The sequence below is a fragment of the Schistocerca gregaria genome, chromosome 3 (genome assembly GCF_023897955.1).
Source record: "Schistocerca gregaria isolate iqSchGreg1 chromosome 3, iqSchGreg1.2, whole genome shotgun sequence".
Classification (NCBI taxonomy): domain Eukaryota; kingdom Metazoa; phylum Arthropoda; class Insecta; order Orthoptera; family Acrididae; genus Schistocerca; species Schistocerca gregaria.
In genome coordinates, this window is record NC_064922.1 from 224,522,345 (window position 1) to 224,536,016 (window position 13,672).

General features: G+C 43.9%; 1 protein-coding gene across 2 annotated transcripts in view; it reads left to right on the forward strand.

The window, feature by feature from the left end:
• LOC126354543 (uncharacterized) overlaps nt 1-13,672 on the forward strand; it is a 426,012-nt gene that overhangs the window by 286,618 nt on the left and 125,722 nt on the right. For both annotated transcript variants that reach the window (XM_050004275.1, XM_050004274.1), the window contains one exon: nt 8,168-8,387. In XM_050004275.1, coding sequence (XP_049860232.1) covers nt 8,168-8,387 — 220 coding nt within the window. The remainder of the gene's footprint in view (nt 1-8,167; nt 8,388-13,672) is intronic.

The window sequence follows — 13,672 nt, forward strand, 5'->3', positions numbered from 1 at the left end:
GTTGGGAAGGGAGTGGCACAGCCAGCGTTGTAGCCTATCCCTGATGTTATTCAATCTGTATATTGAGCAAGCAGTAAGGCAAACAAAAGAAAATTTCGGAATAGGAATTAAAATCCATGGAAAAGTAATAAAAACTTTGACATTCGCCGACGACACTGTAATTCTGTCAGAGACAGCAAACGACCTCGAAGAGCAGTTGAACGGAATGGACAGTGTCTTGAAAGGAGGATATAAAATGAACATCAACAAAAGCAAAGCGAGGATAATGGAATGCAGTCGCATTAAGTCGGGTGATGCTGAGGGAATTAGATTAGGAAATGAGACACTTAAAGTAATAGATGAGTTTTGCTATTTGGAGAGCAAAATAATTGATGATGGTCGAAGTAGAAAGGATGTAAAATATAGACTGGCAATGGCAAGGAAGGCCTTTCTGAAGAAAAGAAATTTATTAACATTGAGTATAGTTTTAAGTGTCAGGAAGTCGTTTCTGAAAGTATGTGTATGGATTGTAGCCATGTATGAAAGTGAAATATGGACGATAAATAGTTTGGACACGAAGAGAACAGAAGCTTTCGAAATGTGGTGCTACAGAAGAATGCTGAGGATCAGATGTGTAGATCACATAACTAATGAGGAGGTATTGAACAGAATTGTGGAAAACAGAAATTTGTGGCACAACTTGACTAGAAGAAGGGACCGGTTGATAGGACACTGAGGCATCAAGTGATCACAGATATAACATTGGAGTGCAGCGTGGAGGGTAAAAACTATAGAGGGAGACCAAGAGATGAATACACTAAGCAGATTCAGAAGGATGTAGGTTGCAGTAAGTACTGGGAGATGAAGAAGCTTGCACAGGATAGAGTAGCATGGAAAACTGCGTCAAACCAGTCTATGGTATGAAGAAAGCAGCAGCAACAACAACAATACTGGATCCCAACTTCTTTCTTATCGACTATAGTTGCTTCTTCTCTCAGATCATTAGACACGTCCTCCCCCTCATACAGGTCTTCAGTCTACTCGCTACACCTGTCCGCTCATTTCTCTGCGTTTAACAATAAAATTTCCATTACACTCTTAATATTACCACCCTTGTTTTTAATACCACGGAATGTTGTTTTGGCTTTTCTATACTCTGAGTCATTCCTTCTGACTAGAATTTCTTTATCGATTTCTTGACAATTTTGCTGCAGCCATTTCGCCTTAGATGACCTGCACTTCTTATTTATTTTGTTCCTGAAGGACTTGTATTGTTGTACTCCTGTCTTGCCCTGAACTGTTTCTTAGTCTCTTATCTCGTCGATCTCTCATCCAAGGATTGGAGTTACCTTTTCTGGCAGTCCAACATTGCTGATCGACGTTTTTAGAGATGACCCCACTTAAATTGAACAGCCCACTGTGATGTTCTTATAAGAGTACCAACAACCTCATCTCTCTTCAGCACTTCAGTGTCCCACTGCCTTCCACAATGATTATTTCATACGTCCCTCTTAAACGCCATTCTACCATTCGTCATTACTAAATTATAATCCGAGTCTGTTCATGGGTACGGCTTACAGTCCAGTATCTGATTCCTGAATCTTAATCAGACCTTGGTATAATCGAACTCGAATCTACCCGTGTTTCCGGGTCTACTCCGAGTATACATCCTCATCTTGTGATTCCTGAAGAGAGTATTTGCAGTTACCGTCTTAATACACAACTCAGTAAGTCTTTATACTGTCTCATTCTAATGCCTAGCCCGTTTTCTCCCAGAGCTCTTTCCTCTCTTCGGTTCCCTGCAACCACGTTTCAGTCTGCCACGGTTATTAGATTTTCATCTTCCGTCAGATACTCATATAACGTTCAGTAATTTCTCTCTCTCTCTCTCTCTCTCTCTCTCTCTCTCTCTCTCTCTCTCTCTCTCTCTCTTCCTCTTCCGATCTTTGTTGGCGTCTGTTTGCTTTCGAATTTAATGAGAATAACCCTATCACTGAATCGCTTACAGTGGCTCAGCCTCTGACATAATTTGTTATTCGGAATGAATTATTTCCCCGATATCTCATTTGCTGTCGCTATTACCTAATATTGATCGATGTGACAGAAATCCTTATCTTACTTCCACATTACTTCACTAATCGCCTCTATATCTCGAATGAGCCTTTGCATATGCCTTTTCAGATTTTCTAGCTGTCGTACTATTTTCAAACTCCTCACATTTGTTTGTAAATCGACGCACATTTTCCAATATGTCTATAACGAATAGTGAACTACTCGCAGACATGCAACACGACGTATTGTCAGTGGTCGTAAAGAGATCGCATCCAACAGGGGCTGGAGATGAGTGCCCGCCACGTCAATGTCAGCCTTTTTCAGTTTCTGCTCATAGTGAAAGCAAGACCATCTCCACCGCTTTCCAAGAGAAGAGAGCGAGAGAAACAGTATGAAATGGACATGAGGTTGCGGGTACTTTACAAAAGCCCGTTGCCCACAGTAGCAGATAGAACTGCATGCCTTCAACAAGGAGATTCGAATTAAGGAAGACGTTATTACGCCGAAAAAGTGGATCCTGTCGCCGCCATACTGCTGAGTCTTGGCGGAGTGTTCGTGTTGTAGAGCTGCTCTTCGATCTCACTTAAAACAGGAAGAAACAATCAGCTGTTTTGTTACGATGTACACTTTGCTCGACGACTGAGAAATGGCTTTAAATTTTTTTTTCGACTGTGTGATGTGAGTACTCATCCACAAAAGTACATTGTTTCAAATTACTTACTCAAAACTGTCTGTCAGTTCAATGCATCAGTGCCAATAGGGTATGTTTAAGACAAGGTTTTGAGAAAGCAACAGACTTCTAAGACCCGCCAAGTGGCGGACAGGCCTTAATTGACGTCTGTGCTCGGCATGAATAACGCCACCTTCTCTTTGTTCAAACCTCCTTGCTCTTCAATAAACCAAACAACGCGGGAACTGAAAATTAGGACTATAGGCGTGTAGCTTGGTCAGACGAGATGCGAATTTATCTCTTTCCAAATGATGCGATTCGTCGAGAACACTGACAGCCCCTTGTGACATCTGATACGCTGTGTGTGCAAAGTGTTGTTCAGGTGTGAGGTGGTTCTGAAGTTATTATTGGGTGTTTTTCATACCAGAACGTGTACTCACTGATTTTTATCGCAGTGAAGATTTTAAGGTTCCTAGCTCATTTCTGGTTTTCAGTGAAAGTGATAAGAGTTATTAGCTGTACTTTTATCCGCTGTCTCATACTTCACATTTGTACACTGGATATTTTTGAAACAGAAGTTTTCAACAGTCAGTTTGTTACATCACAGAGATTCTGAGTGCAAGGAATGTTATCTCTGGTTGTCATTAGCGTTGTCATTACAAGTATCATTCTGTGAGAAGTAAGCTAGTGAGTCTTTCTCGACGTATTCCAATGATGAATTCTTGTCGGTTATCAGCCGAGTGGTGGTGTCGTGTTGTCGCAACGTTTCAATGAGTTTCGTTGGTAGTGTTGATGCAGGCATCCATCTATTGGTGTGTCATAGCTGTGTGCCCGGTGATTTCCTCACTAGTTAACAGAAATTATAAAGAGCAACGAAAGACCATGTGTGCGGAATTTCTTGCACGTTACGATGCTAATCGTGACAATTATTTGTCAGGCAGCGTTTTAGGCGATGAATTAAGGGTTCATCATTTCGCACAGGAAACCAAACGGCAATCCATAGAATTACTCCAGATCCCCTCTCCTCTTCATAGCAAAAAATGTAAGATATTAAAAATATTTGTTTAGACTTATAGTCCAATCTGGACAATTAATATTACAGATTGAGTTCACATTGAGGTTGCTGTTTACCGTAACAACGCAGCTGTCTTCAGTGTACGTTAGGGATATCATGTTATTGGCGAGTAACACCGTCTCTAGTCTCCGATTAGGAAACGAGGCTGCAGGTTTCTTCAGGTGTGCCATTAATTACACCCGTAGAGTTATGACGTTGGCCTATTTCAATTGTTAGGTTGTTCCAGATAGTCCCAGAAACATTCTGCGACGTTGAAAGCGGGTAATTTAGCAGGCAATTTGAGATGCGATACTGTCAAACGAGGGGCGTATGCGAGCAGCACTATGAACTGGCTGTTGTCATCTTGAAAAAAAAAGGCAGCTTCCAGGACATAGTCACTACCGAGAAAGCTGAAATATACGTAGTGGTTCATCTTTTATATTGCTGGTTTTGTTGACGCGAACTAAACTGAATAGAACTGAATTGGTTTCGCGTTTGTTTGTGTTGTAATCCTGAACAATAAAGTGATGTAATTACGTAAACACAGTCTGATGGAAAAGGTCACTAAAACTATTTGAAATTACCCACCGAGGTGAGAAAAGTCAAGGAATACTTCCTAATAGCATATCGGCCCTTCTTTTCCTGGCGTAGTGCAGCAACTCGACGTGCACTGGATTCAACAAGTCGGTGCAAGTCCCCTGCAGAAATATTGAGCCTTGCTGCCTCTATAGTCGTCCATAGTTGAGAAAGTGTTTCCGGTATAGGATTTTGTGCACGAACTGACTTCTCGATTATGTCGAGCCCACCACAGCGGCCGGCCGCTCAAATTTTCCAATTCGCACTATGGGACTTAACTTCTGAGGTCATCAGTCCCCTAGAACTTAGAACTAGTTAAACCAAACTAACCAAAGGACATCACACACACCCATGCCCGAGGCAGCATTCCAACCTGCGACCGTAGTGATCGCGCGGTTCCAGACTGTAGCGCCTAGAACCGCTCGGTCACTCAAATTGTACAGAATATTGTTTGAATCAATCTTTGCCCAGTGGCAAAGCGCATTACCACGGCAACATGAAGTCCATGAATGGCTGGAAATGATGTTTAAGTAGCCAAAAAAAAAATGGTTCAAATGGCTCTGAGTACTATGGGACTCAACTGCTGTGGTCATCAGTCCCCTAGAACTTAGAACTACCTAAACCTAACTAACCTAAGGACATCACACACATCCATGCCCGAGGCAGGATTCGAACCTGCGACCGTAGCAGTTAAGTAGCCAAACATAACCGTTTCCAGGTAGTGATCGGTTCAGTCCAAGCTACGTAAACACAGAGCACACCATTATGCAGTCACCAGCAGTTTGCACAGTGCCTTTTTGACAACTTGAGTCCATGGCGTCGTGAGGTCTGTGCCATACTCGAACCCCGTCATCATTCTTACTGCCTGAAATGAGGGTCCAACCGATATGGTCACGACTCCAATGTAGGCTGTACATGGTCTCAGCCAGTGAAGGAATATTTTAGGGAATTTGTTTAAAAAAGGCCCAGTGAAATCTTTACAAGTTGTACCTATGTGACACAAGTTGCCTGTCTTGCTAAACCGAGGCAGTTCTGTCCAGTTAGAGCTGCTGACAAGAGACACACTGAGATCTCTGCTGAAACTGCTAGCGAATTCACGCCATTGGCTATAGCCAATAGCGTGCTTGGGATACAGCTCACGTGTGTGGACGCTGGAATGTTCTGCGGTGCGGAATACAGTTGCCTCTCTCACTTGTAATCCAGACCTCGAGCAGAACAGACGTCTATTCGGAAGGCAGAGCCTCTGCCTCTGATTTCCACGACCGGCCACCAGCCTAAGTTAAAATGAGCCACTTCTCCTCCTGTTGTCAATTTCAATTCATTGTTCGACCTCCTAGACTGGCCTAAACCTGCTAACTTCCGACCCTAGGCGCGCCCCTTGTACACCGTACATCGAAGTTACCCGGTTTCAACGTCTCATAATGTTTCTGGGGCTATCTGGAACAACCTAACAATTGAAATAGGCCAGCTTCATGACTCTACGGGTCTAATTAATGGTACACCTGAAGAAACTTGCGGCCTCTTTTCCTCGTCGGAGACTAGAGACGGTGTCTTACATTTACTGCGCTGAAGAGGAGAGGGGATTTGGAGTCATTCTATGGATTGCCGTTTGGTTTCCTGTGCGAAATGATGAACCCTTATTTCATCGCCTAAAAGGCTGTCGGACAAATAATTGTCACGATCGGAAACGTAACGTGCAAGAAATTCCGCACACACGGTCTTTCGTTGCTCTTTATACACTCCTGGAAATGGAAAAAAGAACACATTGACACCGGTGTGTCAGACCCACCATACTTGCTCCGGACACTGCGAGAGGTCTGTACAAGCAATGATCACACGCACAGCACAGCGGACACACCAGGAACCGCGGTGTTGGCCGTCGAATGGCGCTAGCTGCGCAGCATTTGTGCACCGCCTCCGTCAGTGTCAGCCAGTTTGCCGTGGCATACGGAGCTCCATCGCAGTCTTTAACACTGGTAGCATGCCGCGACATCGTGGACGTGAACCCTATGTGCAGTTGACGGACTTTGAGCGAGGGCGTATAGTGGGCATGCGGGAGGCCGGATGGACGTACCGCCGAATTGCTCAACACGTGGGGCGTGAGGTCTCCACAGTACATCGATGTTGTCGCCAGTGGTCGGCGGAAGGTGCACGTGCCCGTCGACCTGGGACCGGACCGCAGCGACGCACGGATGCACGCCAAGACCGTGGGATCCTACGCAGTGCCGTAGGGGACCGCACCGCCACTTCCCAGCAAATTAGGGACACTGTTGCTCCTGGGGTATCGGCGAGGACCATTCGCAACCGTCTCCATGAGGCTGGGCTACGGTCCCGCACACCGTTAGGCCGTCTTCCGCTCACGCCCAACATCGTGCAGCCCGCCTCCAGTGGTGTCGCGACAGGCGTGAATGGAGGGGCGAATGGAGACGTGTCGTCTTCAGCGATGAGAGTCGCTTCTGCCTTGGTGTCAATGATGGTCGTATGCGTGTTTAGCGCCGTGCAGGTGAGCGCCACAATCAGGACTGCATACGACCGAGGCACACAGGGCCAACACCCGGCATCATGATGTGGGGAGCGATCTCCTACACTGGCCGTACACCTCTGGTGATCATCGAGGGGACACTGAATAGTGCATGGTACATCAAAACCGTCATCGAAACCATCGTTCTACCATTCCTAGACCGGCAAGGGAACTTGCTGTTCCAACAGGACAATGCACGTCCGCATGTATCCCGTGCCACCCAACGTGCTCTAGAAGGTGTAAGTCAACTACCCTGGCCAGCAAGATCTCCGGATCTGTCCCCCATTGAGCATGTTTGGGACTGGATGAAGCGTCGTCTCACGCGGTCTGCACGTCCAGCACGAACGCTGGTCCAACTGAGGCGCCAGGTGGAAATGGCATGGCAAGCCGTTCCACAGGACTACATCCGGCATCTCTACGATCGTCTCCATGGGAGAATAGCAGCCTGCATTGCTGGGAAAGGTGGATATACACTGTACTAGTGCCGACATTGTGCATGGTCTGTTGCCTGTGTCTATGTGCCTGTGGTTCTGTCAGTGTGATCATGTGATGTATCTGACCCCAGGAATGTGTCAATAAAGTTTCCCCTTCCTGGGACAATTAATTCACGGTGTTCTTATTTCAGTTTCCAGGAGTGTAATTTCTGTTAACTAGTGAGGAAATGACCGGGCACACAGCTTTGACACACCAATAGATGGATGCCTGCATCAACACTACCAACAGATATGTCCACTTCTGCAGCGATGCGTTTGATTGCGATCCGTCCATCGATTGAGAGTGTCTGCACGTTCCAACATTGCAGCTGTGTGTGGCAAACGGGAGTTCGGACAGGTTTGTCTGACCTTGTGTGCGATGAAGACAGACGGCTCACCCAATGAGTCCCCGCCCTTTTCTTCACAACTAGGTCTCCCTAGACGTTCAGCAAGTGCCTATGAATATCTGCAATGCTCTGGTTTTCAGCAAGAGAAACTAAATGACAGCTCTCTGCTTGGAAGGCACCTCCGTCACAGATGCCATTTTGAAGGCTACCCATACTGACGCATCCTATAGGATCTTTATGGAACTACAGGACCGAAGCAGCAATATTTTTATATTTCCCAAATTCTGCATTTTTAAACCGAAACTGACCGAGAAAAAATAGTGTTACATTACTGATGGAACGCCCATCGTATAATTGATGATTTAGGAGGGTGCAAGCGCTATTGTGAGAGGAAGAAGTTGTCGCAGATGAGGAATTCGTTAAACCAGAGGAATGAGTCTTGCCCCTATGCGCTGGCAACTGTTATGTGAGGTGCTTCTGTTTTGAATGACGCAGGTGTCGTGGGTGCGGCGGCGGCCCGGCTCTGAGGAGCTGCAGCTGCTGACGGTGGGCCGGCAGACGTACTCTGGAGACGAGCGGTACGCCGTCAGCTTCCAGTACCCGGACAACTGGAGGCTCACCGTGAGCGAGGCGCGGCCCGCCGACCAGGGCGACTACGAGTGCCAGGTGTCCACGCACCCGCCTCGCACCCTGCGCTACAGCCTACTCGTCACAGGTAAGCCTGCCTCGCTGCTCGCACGTTCCACTTCTTGCTTTCTAGACCATGTCAGTTTTGGCCGGGAAACTCCGTCACGGCCGTTTGGCCATATGGTGCGAGTCCTTTTATTAGACACCACTTCGGCGACTTGCGTCGATGATGATACGGACAACACAGACACCCAGTCCCAAAAAGAGAAAATACCAAACCCAGCTGGGAGGTGAACGGGAGCCCGGTGACCGAAAGTTAGAGGCGCAGAGCAGAAGACAACGAGCTGCTGACCCTTCCCAGAGTGACAACTTTGTGTGTGTATTTGTTTTCAGCTATAATGGCTATGTCTGTGCACCGTGACTGCGTGAGAAAATTATTTATTTCAAGTTTCTGCTACCAGTCACTACTTATTTTATGCTTAATCTAACATAATGCAACGCGTTTCGAACATGTTCTGTTCATCATCAGGCGTTTATACATACATACATGCACTACTGACCATTAAAATTGCTACACCACGAAGATGACGTGCTCCTTTAAACCGACAGAAAGAACATGCCGTGATATGCAAATGATTAGCTTTTCAGAGCATTCACACAATGTTGGCGCCGGGGGCGACACCTACAACGTGCTGTCATGAGGAAACTTTCCACCCGATTTCTCATACACAAACAGCAGTTGACCGGCGTTGCCTGGTGAAACGTTGTGATACGTCGTGTAAGGAGGAGAAATGCGTACCATCACGTTTCCGACTTTGATAAAGATCGGATTGCAGCCTATTGCGATTGCGGTTAATCGTATCACGACATTGTTGCTCGCGTTGGTCGAGATCCAATGACTGGGTACTGATTTCTCAGGATCTATGCACCCAAAATGCGTGAAAATGTAATCACATGTCAGGTCTAGTATAATATATTAGTCCAATGAATACCCGTTTATCATTTGCATTTCTTCTTGGTGTATCAATTTTAATGGCCACTAGTGTACATATAGAGAAATGTTACTTACAAACAAACAGTCTTAAACTAGATTAATCCAGACTCCTTTATCAGTGTTTTTACTGTAGCTGCTGGTGTGGCATTTGGGGAGAAGGAGGGGGACAGTGTATGGCTAGAAATCGAAATCAGTGATGTCTTCTGCTGCTTTTCTTCCTTGTGGTTGCCTATGTATATCACAGCAATTTCATCGTCTTGCTGCTTCACTTGCATCACTGGTGTAATGGCGGAGCTGTTGATTGACGTCACACTATTGCACATTATATTTTGTCACTGATTGCCAACGTAATTCACTGCACAAATGGCTTCGATGTTATACGGCCGCATTCAACGTTCTGTTGATCTACCCGTGGTCCCCAACAACAGTTTACTGTCCTACAGTTTTTCGGTTGATAGTGCAAGCAAATAAATTACTGTGAAGATATATTTTTAACTCTTATAGCTAGAGAGCTAAACTGACGATAAACGGAAATGTTAATTTTGTAATATATGTTGTATGTTGGGGGGAACAACTGGTTTCTTATTTTCATTGCCATATCAGCTTCGAATCTCTCAAGTGCGCCAATATTGTTCGCACTAGCAAGTCGGTGTTTATAAATTAAAAAGGAGACAACTTCTGAATAATTACTGTAACTAGTAGCGATCTCAGTGAAATAACCGTAATGGTGGTTACACAGACATAATGAGAACCGGTTATTTGCTTTCGTAGAACTATACTCAGTGTTAAACCTGTCAGTAACATACCAAGGCTTTAGCTGTACAAAATAAAATAAGATGACACAAGGGCTAAGCAAAAATGAGAGTAGTTTTCAGTTAAAGAAACTTAAATTGCTACACACATCTAAACAGATCGCAGCTAGGTGAAGGAAAGGTGAAGAGGGAAGTAACAAGTGAAGTACGCAGACAAAAGACGAATGACAAAAGACGAATATTTACAGCGATAAGGTTTTCTAAACTCACTACTCCAGACCTTACGTATTATTACGGTATATCTCCAATAAGTGCTTTTTCTTCATCACAAAGCATTTATAGTCAGACTATTGCATTTACCTCAAAAAGGAGTAAATTACAAATACGTCTTTTAAATTCCACATATTTTCACTGCAGGATTTAACTCTGCAACAAGTCTTTTTAATAATACAATATAACCTTTAATGACCAATGTTTAGCTCAGTTAAAATGTCTCGGCTGAGGTCCTTGTCTATATAGAGTGTTTTTCTGCATGGACGTTACAACTCTGCATTTTCAAGCAAACTTATTCGCAGAACTTACAAATCTACAATGGCTCAAATACTTAGATAAATGAATCAAGCTTTAACTCACGCGATACGCCAGTGTGAATGAACCCACTGTAAATTCTAACGAGGAGGGTAGCAAAACTAGACATGTATTTTGATTCAAAGAATCAAGGTCGGTGACAACTGTGCAACACAATTTTCGTACCTAGTGCGGTAAACATTCCCGAAGAGTAGTAGATCTGGCAGTTGTCAGTGGCACAAGTGTTTTGTTGACAGCTGCCTTATTTTTGAGTCATCGGTCTTCTGCTTAGCACCTTCAAACCTACATGTTCAATTATTTACTGGTTATATTCCAGTCTCTGTCTTCCGCCACAGTTTTTATCGTCTACAGCTCCTTCTGGGACCACAGAAGTTATTCCATGATGTCTTTACCATGGAAGTAATTCCCTAATGTCTTAAGAGATGTCCTACCATCCTATCAGTGTTTTCCATATAATCATTTCCTTTTCCATTCTGCGGAGAACCATCTCATTCCTCACCGTATCAGTTTGCCTAATTTTCAACATTCTTCTCTAGCAGAACATCTCAAATACTTGGATTTTCTTCCTTTCCGGCTTTCCCCCATGGCTCACCGCCTCATAATGCTGTGCTCCAAACGTATATTCTCAAAAATTTCTTTATCAAATTAAGGGCCATGTTTGATACAAGTAAACTAGTCTTTTCCATAAATGCACTAATTGCCAGTGCTAGCCTGCTTTTTACGTCTCCGTACTCCGTCCGTCATGGGTTATTTCTATGCCTAGGTAGCAGAATTCCTTAACTTTATCTACTTCGTGAACACCAGTTGTAAGTTTCTCGCTGTACTCATTTCTCCTACTTCTCATTACTTTAGTCTTTCTTGGATTTACTGCAAAATCATATTCTATACTCACTAGACCTTTCATTTCATTCATCAGATTCTCTAATTCTTCTTCACATTCACTGAGGATAGCAAGTTCATCAGTGAATCTTAACATTGATGTCCTTTTACCTTGAATTTGAATCCCAATCTTAAACCTTTCCTTTATCTCCGTCTTGCTTCTAGACGTATAGATTGAACAGAACAGGCGAAAGACTACATTCTCATCTTATACTCTTTTTAATACGAGCAATTCGTTCTTGGTCTTCCACTTTTATTGTTCCCACTTGATTCTTGTACATATTGTATATCACCCACCTAGCCCTCTAGCTTGCCCCTATGTTTCTCAGTATTTCGAACATTTTGCACCATTTTACATTATCGAACGTTTCTTCCAAGAACACGGATGCTGTGAACGTGTCTTGCTTCCATTATTACCCGCAACGTCAGAACTGTCTCTCTGGTTTGCTAAATCCAAACTGATCGTCATCTAACAGAGCCTCAATTTTCGTTCCCATTCTTCTGTATATTTTTCTCGTCAGCACGGTGGATACATAAGCTGTTAAGCTGATTGTGCGATAATTCTCGCACTTGTCGTCTCTTGAAATGTTTCGCGTTGCGTGGACGATGCTTTGCCGAAAGTCACATGGTATGTCGCCAGTCTCATATAGTCTACGCACCAACGTGAATAATCGTTTTGTTGCTACTTCCCCTTCATGGTTTTGGGAATTGTGATAGAATGTTATCCATCCCTCCTGTTAATTTCATTTTAATTCTTCCATAGCTCTTCTAAATTCTTATTCTATTGTTGGATCCCTTATTTCTTCTGTAAGAACTCCTGTTTCTTCTTCCATCACGTCATCAGATAAGTCCTCTCTATAATAGAGCCCATCAGTGTACTCCTTCCATCCATCCGCTCTCTCTTCTGCAGTTAACAGTGGTATGGCCATTACACTCTTAATGTCACAGCCCTTCCTTTTAATTTCACCGAAGTTTGTTTTCACTTTTCCATATGCTGAATCAGTCCTTCCGACAATCATTTCTTTTTCGATTTCTTCACATTCTTCAGGCTGCCATTTCGTCTTATCTTCCACGTAATTCCTGGTTTTCTTCTTCTTTTTCATTCTTAAGCCATTTGTAGTCAAAATTCCTGAATTTCCCTGAGCATTTTTGTACTTCCTTCTTTCAACGATCAACTGAAGTATTCCTTCTATTATCATGGTTCCTTTACCGTTACCTTCCTTTCAGCTACGTTTCTCTCTCAAACTTCTGTGACTGGCCTTTTTGAGATGTCGGTTTCTCTTCAACTGAACTCCCTACTGGGCTACTCATTTTCACTTATTTATAGTCTCACAGAACTTCAAGCGTATCTCCTTATCCAGCAGTACTTCCGTATTCCTCTTATTTGCGCACTGATTCTTCTTGACTGCTCTCTGCAAGATAACCACTGCGTACGCCCTACAACCCAATATCTCATTCCGTGATCTCTGCCCGAATGTGATGTAGTGCACCTGAAATCTATCTCTGAGCCTTTTCCGAGTATACCTGCTCCTCTTGTGATTCTTTAACAGGTTATTCACCATTACCATCTGAAATGTATTGCATAACTCAATTAGTCTTTCTCCTCTCTCATTCCTAGTAGCAAGCCCACTTTCTCCCCTAACCCATTCCTCTACTTCTTCCCCTGAAACTGTACTCCAATTCCCCATGCTCTTTAAACCATAAAAAATCGCCGAGACCACTGTGTGTTTCTGGCGATCTCACGAAGCAAAGCTTCCTGAACGATCATGTAAAATCGACGCGACGTACTTCTTGTAAGCTGGGCGTCCTATAAGCGACTTTAAAAGACAATTTCATCTCAAACTGCACAAATTAACAGTGGAGCTTAATGGTCAAATATTATATCGACTGTATGTGAACGAAGATTTCATTGGAAACATTATCTTCAGTGATATCTTCAGTGACAAGTCGACTTTTCACTTATGTGCTAAAGTTAATTAATGGAACTGTAGGTACTGGAACAGTGAAATTCCTCGAAGATGGAACATGTTCATGGCAGCTTAAAAGTTATAATCTCTTGTGCACTGAGCACGAGTAACATTTTCAGCCATTTCTTTCTCGTCGAGAAAACAATCAACGGAACAGTGTACTTCGATGCGATGGAAAACTTTTTAATCTCAC